This window comes from Gymnoscopelus microlampas (assembly GCF_963454915.1).
Source record: "Gymnoscopelus microlampas genome assembly, chromosome: 12".
Taxonomy (NCBI): domain Eukaryota; kingdom Metazoa; phylum Chordata; class Actinopteri; order Myctophiformes; family Myctophidae; genus Gymnoscopelus; species Gymnoscopelus microlampas.
The window spans coordinates 6224782-6232281 of record NC_139949.1 but is presented as its reverse complement, the minus strand read 5'-3'; the positions used below and the strand labels follow the sequence as shown (position 1 = coordinate 6232281).

The 7500-nt window shown below is 39.6% G+C and overlaps 1 protein-coding gene across 1 annotated transcript in view; it reads right to left on the bottom strand.

Moving 5' to 3' along the window:
• The window catches only part of LOC311057148 (low-density lipoprotein receptor-related protein 6-like), a gene marked incomplete at its 3' end in the record, with an annotated part of 41216 nt that overhangs the window by 9639 nt on the left and 24077 nt on the right, over nucleotides 1-7500 (bottom strand). The window contains exons 13-18 of the mRNA XM_084074099.1: nucleotides 6482-6664; nucleotides 5645-5793; nucleotides 4189-4282; nucleotides 3022-3054; nucleotides 2769-2854; nucleotides 2523-2645 (exon numbers count right to left, since the gene is read on the bottom strand). Of these exons, the coding sequence (XP_083930225.1) occupies nucleotides 2523-2645; nucleotides 2769-2854; nucleotides 3022-3054; nucleotides 4189-4282; nucleotides 5645-5793; nucleotides 6482-6664 (668 nt within the window). The remainder of the gene's footprint in view (nucleotides 1-2522; nucleotides 2646-2768; nucleotides 2855-3021; nucleotides 3055-4188; nucleotides 4283-5644; nucleotides 5794-6481; nucleotides 6665-7500) is intronic.

The following is a 7500-nucleotide window of genomic DNA, read 5'->3' as shown; positions in this document are numbered from 1 at the left end:
GTAGAGCAACTTGTTAAAGTGTGGGCTGCCAGGTTATTGGGGAGAGTGTGTGTGTGTGTGTGTGTGTGTGTGTGTGTGTGTGTGTGTGTGTGTGTGTGTGTGCGTGCGTGCGTGCGTGCGTGCGTGCGTGCGTGCGTGCGTGCGTGCGTGCGTGCGTGCGTGCGTGCGTGCGTGCGTGCGTGCGTGTGTGTCTGTATGTATATATATATATATACAGTGCCTTGCAAAAGTATTCACCCCCCTTGGCTGTTTACCTATTTTGTTACATTACAACCTGTAATTTAAATGTTTTTTTTTATCTGAATTTTATTTGATGAAACTGCACGAAATAGTCTTAGTTTTGAAATGAAATGAGAAATATATATATTAAAAAAAGTTTTTTGTTTTTGTTTTTAATAACTGATAATTGGCATGTGCATTTACCCCCTTTGTTATGAAGCCCCTAAAAAGTTCTGGTGCATCCAATTACCTTCAGAAGTCATATAATTAGTGAAATGAGTCAGGGTTGGGTTATAAAAAAAATATCCAAATATTTGATGATCCCCAGGAGCACCATCAAATCCATCATAATCAAATGAAAAGAACATGGCACCACAACTAACCTGCCAAGAGAGGGCCGCCCACCAAAACTCACGGACCGGGCAAGGAGGGCATTAATCAGAGAGGCAGCACAGAGACCAAAGGTAACCCTGGATGAGTTCCACAGCAGAGACTGGAGTATCTGTCCATAGGACCACAATTAGCCGTACACTCCATAGAGCTGGGCTTTATGGAAGAGTGGCCAGAAGAAAGCCATTACTTTCAGCTAAAAATAAGAAGGCACGTTTTGAGTTTGCAAAAAGGCATGTCGGAGGCTCCCAAAATGTATGGAGGAAGGTGCTCTGGTCAGATGAGACTAAAATTGAACTTTTTGGCCATCATGGAAAACGCTGTGTCTGGCGCACACTCAACACATCCCATCGCCCCAAGAACACCATCCCCACAGTGAAACATGGTGGCCAAAAAGTTCAATTTTAGTCTCATCTGACCAGAGCACCTTCCCCTCTGATTAATGCCCTCCTTGCCCGGTCCGTGAGTTTTGGTGGGCGGCCCTCTCTTGGCAGGTTTGTTGTGGTGCCATGTTCTTTTCATTTGATTATGATGGATTTGATGGTGCTCCTGGGGATCATCAAATATTTGGATATTTTTTTTATAACCCAACCCTGACTCATTTCACTAATTATATGACTTCTGAAGGTAATTGGATGCACCAGAACTTTTTAGGGGCATCATAACAAAGGGGGTGAATACATATGCACATGCCAATTATCAGTTCTTTATTTTTTTAAATCCTTTATATATATATATATATATATATATATATATATATATATATATATATATATATATTTCAAAACTAAGACTATTTCGTTCAGATTCATCAAATAAAATTCAGATTAAAAAAACATTTAAATTACAGGTTGTGATGTAACAAATAGGTAAACAGCCAAGGGGGGTGAATACTTTTGCAAGGCACTGTATATATATATACATATATATATATATGCATGCACGCACGCACGCACACGCACACACACACACACACACACACACACACACACACACACACACACACACACACACACACACACACACACACACACACACACACACACACACACTTCAGAGAATGGAAGCCACTTTCGATTAAATGGTATTCAAATGGGAATAAAAAGGTTCACATTTTTTAATTTTTCTTTTAATTTGTTTCTCTTTATTTATAGCCGATCTACCACACGTGAAATCAATACGTTTTAAATTAAATTGTGATAAATGTACAGCTGAGCATATTAAGCACAATGATGTATGTGACAACATACCATACAACAATGAGAAATGCTGCGCGATCAGTGACTGTTTGTCCATACAGATACAGTATGTAAACAAACTGACTTATTAAGGAGAGCCGTCGTCACAACATCTCATAAACAGCCATGGAGAAAACATAAATAATAAGTAGCCTATCCATGTGTTATGGATTGACTGACGTCAACATAACAAGATCATATAAAAGTTTGTGAAAACCTGGTGTAGAGAGACAGGAAACCAAGGACAGACGGAGGAGAAAGATGTGAGACAAGACCAGCAGTCAGATTCAAACTCACATCCTCACTGATCATGGAGCACATGTACACAAACTCAGTGGTTCTTTTCAGACCACGACCCCCCAAAATAATCATATTTGAACTGGGGACCCCCCAAAATAATACTTTTGTCTTCTTGCCTAGAAATAATGGTCGTTTTTTTCTTGTTTTCCTTTTGTAAAGAAAGATTTTAATATTAAAAAGGTTTTAAAAGTCCTTGAATTGTCACTTTAGAAATGTGCAGATATCCTGTTATACACTTATAGCCCCCCCCCCCCCCCCCCCTTATCTGGGGAGCCATAGTTTAAATACTAGTATAAGTACTCTGAATTACAATCATAACCATTTTGTAAACAAGTATCCGTCATTCATCCTCATAGTTATCATTGTCACACTGACCTGGACGTCACTGCTGTTGATGTGCATACGACTGATCATGGTGTGGTAAGGGAGGTTCACCTCTATCCAGTAGATCATCTGCTGCTGATAGTCAAAGTCCAGAGCAAACACTTTCTTCAAGTCCTGTCACACCACAGCAGTTGTGTTAGTCTCAGACTGGAAAACATTCCAGCATGTCAAAAGCAGTGTGTGTAGAATATTGTATAGGATTACATAGGATGAGTTGTTATGTCTAATGGTTTTCACCTGTTTGAGCTCTGTGGAGCTGGAGCCGTTCATGTTGATCTTCATCAGGTTGTGTCTGTTGGCTAAGATGAGGAAGGGCTCCACCTCTGGAGAAAGTAAGACATTACATTTGAGTTTGTTTACCCTTAAAAAAAACACAAATCCCAAGACTATCTCTTTTTTTTTTTAGTTGGGCTGTTATTTAATGGTGTCATCCCACATTTTGAAAAAAGCAATCAGTCAGTCAGACGGACGGACGGACAGCCAGACTTACCTGTTTTGTTTTGTGTTGGTTTAGCCTGGAGAGCTGTGGAGAAACATAAAAAACGAAATGAGCTTCAGTGTAACAGCTGGCTGGATGTAGTTGTGGTTTATTGTTGAAATACAGGAAAAGATGTTCTTTGTTTCTCCTCTTTGCTGCTATTTATTTGACATTCACAGGGCGGGAATGAGGAACTGTGATTTCTATCAGAGCTCACATAAAATACAAATAGCTGACAAGCAATAGTTTGTTGTAAATTAACAGGTTGGTTGTCATGTTGTGATTTAGTCACACACGTTCATCACTAACAAACTAATATAATTATCCTTTAACCTCAATTGGCTGTAAAACACACCTGATAAGTTGTCCAATAACATGAGAGAAGTTTTCAGGGGTCAAGTGGCCCTTAGAAAAGGACATTTGGGCTGCAGAGCTCCCTGTGAGAGCTAAGAGTGACTACAAAGTTAACATTTATTTGATATCATCCTAGATGGAACAACACTCACTGATGAAGACAATGAGAAAGAGGAAGATTTCATCAAGAGGGAATCACTGGCAGACATTTCACCCTAATAGATGTATGACCTCTGACCCCAGTCCATAGCAGACCCTGTGTACAGCCATGCACCCACAACAACACTTACACCTTGTAATCACATGCACTGTTTTATTACAAACATGATCCTCTCTAGTTGTGTATGTCATTCATTTAGTCACCTTCTGTTTAATTAAATCTATCAAATTACTTCATCATGGCAAATGACAACCCACTGAAGTGAACTGAATTTAGTGATAGAGATATCTGTTTCATGTTATAAATTAAAGCAACTTCAACTGGTCCATATTTTTAATTAGAAATGTGTCGAATGTTAAAACATGAATACGACCTCACGTTGTATCAATCATACATGTTTACACGACTCCAAAATGTTCGTCCGTATTTTTTTTTTTACGGGCCAGGTTTGATTTCTTCAGATTTTTGCATCACCTTGTCTGTATGTTGCATTTTTTGATGTTTTGATGTTTTAATGTTTTGATGTTTTGATACCCTGAAGTTAAGTATGTGGATTCAGGCTCATGGCCTAGTTTACATTTTTCCGATGGGATGATACAAATTGGAATGCCAGTTAAACTCTTCAAGTGTGTGTGGACACAGGTCATTTTTCAGTCTTTACTCACAGCAATCTGCAGGTTCGTCTGATCGGTCCCCACAGTCATCTACTGTGTCACATTTCCATGAGAATGGAATGCACTTGTAGTTCTTACAAACAAACTGATGAGGGAGACAGAGTTAACAGTTCAAATAATATACAACGCAAAAAAACACATTATTAACAGACAATATCCAACAAATGTGAAGAGGAATTGAAACAACGTACGACATGGAATGGAATAAACAAAATTAATGTTTAAAATGGACGTATTAACCCATTAAGACCTGGTACGCATCTGTGTCACTTTTCATTTGAACTAAAAAGCATTATTTTACACTTTGGCTATTCAAAAATAGCATAATATATACATGCTCATATGGCGGCACCGAGTGCCGTGCTACGAGCTTGTAGATCTGCTATTTTTTTTAATCGTGAAAATGTGTGCAAATCTGAAACAATGAAACATTTTTACACTATTATGTGCTTCTGGGGGTCCCTGGAACAAAATATTTTGAGATGGGTGTTGGCGGCCAATTACATATAATTTTGGTGGTCCTTGACCAGAGCACGTGAGCGGGTGGAAATGCCGCTCGGCGCTCCAGGGGGCTTGTTTCACGCTCGCTATTCGCTCACGTCGACTCCCCCCGCGCTCCGCTCCCCGTCGCTCCTCGCTCACGTTGATTTGCGCAAATCTCGCTCCATGCTCCGCTCAAACCGGGTCGCTCAACAGTAAAAAAAAGAAAAGAAAAAGAAAGTAGAATTTCTAATGAAATCTCGGTGCGCTGTGCACTGCTGGATGTGTGTCTCCGAGTCCGTGCGACCGGGCATGCTCAAACATTCGGTGCACGGCCCCCGCGAGGGCGGCTTGGACCGGGAGGCGGTCCTAGCTCTGAGTAGCGCTCCAACCTTTTTATAAACCAGCTCCGCGCTCACGTCAAAATAGCGTTGCGTCGCTCCGCTCGCGCTCCGCTCCGCTCACATGCTCTGTCCTTGACATGAAAAAGTTTGAGAACCACTGATATAGAAACATACATTTTTTTCAGAATACTGTTGGGATTTAGAAGACTTTGGGTTACATAGAATAGTCTAGCTAGGTACGGGAGGTGTTGGTTTTGTTTTGGTGCATCATTCAGACTGTATTGTCTTGTTTGTTTTGCTTTCAATGTGAGTGTGTAAACACTGGGGCAGAAAGCCTAAATATTAATTTATTTGCTGGTATTTTGAGAAACACAAAGAAGGGGTAGGATGTTTTATATATATATTTGTCCTACTCTTTTATCCAACATGGAACATCATTTACTGATGATGTTATAATAACTTTGACAATGATCTTATTCATTCTCATCATTTCTTTAGTTTTTTCTTGCTTATTGAAAACAAATAATAATAAATAAATTACATTAAAATGAAGTAATGTATCAAGACCAGACATGAGACATAAAGTCATACAGAGTAACACAAGTGAAGCTGAGGTGAATCACCTGGCTGGCAGTGCAGCTGGACATGCACTGCTTGTTGTCAGCTGACCAGTAGAAGTCTGTGGGACAGGCACACTTGTAGCCCCCTCCAGGTGAGAGCAGACACAGGTTACTGCAGCCTCCATTGTTGGTCTGACATGGATGACCAGACACTGCAGGGTGGAGAAAACATGCACACATGTAATGACTATGAGAACACACACCTACAGTAGGTGGCCATTGACTTTGACCAGTTTCACTTTCAAAACATTTGCATCATGCATGTCACACAAACAGAATGCGGCACACAACACCAATGGTTTTGATAAAGTGGATTGTGGATAGGACTCTATATGAAAAAACGTGTTATATCAACAAAACGCATCACATTCTGTTTGTGACATGCATGATGCAAAGGTTGACAGTGAAAGTGGTCAAAGTCACTGGCCACCTACTGTTACAACAGTGCTTTATAAACCTTTTGTACCCAAGACACACAGATGTGCCAGAGTTCAAATCATAAGGCACACCTGTCTTTCTTCCTTCCTTCATCCCTTTATATTTTGGTGTGGAATGAAATAGCAAAAATATCCGATCTAAAAGCTCACAACACATTACATTGTGACGTGCTGTGCACTTGTAGATCTGCTATTTTGTGGGGGGGGGGGATACAATAAATGCAGCCTAAAATTCAAGTAGGGAATCTTGCCTATCATTACATGATCAGAATAGGGACACCAGGTTGTTTATACAACACTTTTCAAAACAGATCAAATAATGCAATAATACACAATACATAAAAGTAATAAAACAGCATGAAGAGTAATAATGAGAGTGTTGTATACAGTAGGTGGTACAGACCCTCAGGTTGTCTACTAGGGTGGTAGATGTGGATGTCATATGGTCTGATCAGGTTGCTGATGAGACTGATCTTGTTGGTTCCCTGAGTCTTGTTGGCTCTGTAGATGGATCTGGTCTTCCAGTCTGTCCAGTAGATGTGATCCTCAAACAGAGTAATAGCATAGATGTTGTCCTGACTCACAACTACAGACACACAAAACCCCAAATAAAAAGTGTCAGACTATTACAAAATGCATGAATAAAGTATTAAAAGTGAAAGTACAAAGAAAATGCTTTAACATACACTAATGGATTATAACAAAGTAAATAATGTTCTCACTGCTTTCCTTGCTTTATCTTAACCCATTAAGACCGGGAACGCATCTGTGTGTCATATTTCTTTATTTATTTGGCTATTCAAAAATAGCAGATCTACAGCTCGTAGCGCGGCACCAGGTGCCGCGCTACAAACTTGTAGATCTGCTATATTTTATTGAAAAAGCATGAAAAATTTGGCAAATCTTTGAATATATATATTTATTTTTAAAGCGAACATTTTAACAACTTCTGGGGTCCCTGGAACAAAATATTTTGAGATGTGGGGTCCAATTTTTTTTTGTTTTAGGATTTAGAAGACATTTTTTAGAATCCCCCCAGAAGCAAAGAGTGAAAAATGTTCGCTTTAAAAATATATATTCAAATATTTGCACACATTTTCACGTTTTTTCTTCAAAAATAGCAGATATACAAGTTCGTAGTGCGGCAATCGGTGCCGCGCTACAAACTTGTAAATCTGCTATTTTTGAATAGCCCAAATAAATCAAAAAATGACAGAGATGCGTTCCCGGTCTTAATGGGTTAAACTAAACTATCTAAACCAGATGATCTCTACTAAAAAGGAGAAGTGAAAAAAGAAGGCTAAACTCTGTGTGTGTGTGTGTGTGTGTGTGTGTGTGTGTGTGTGTGTGTGTGTGTGTGTGTGTGTGTGTGTGTGTGTGTGTGTGTGTGTGTGTGTGTGTGTGTGTGTGTGTGTGTGTGTT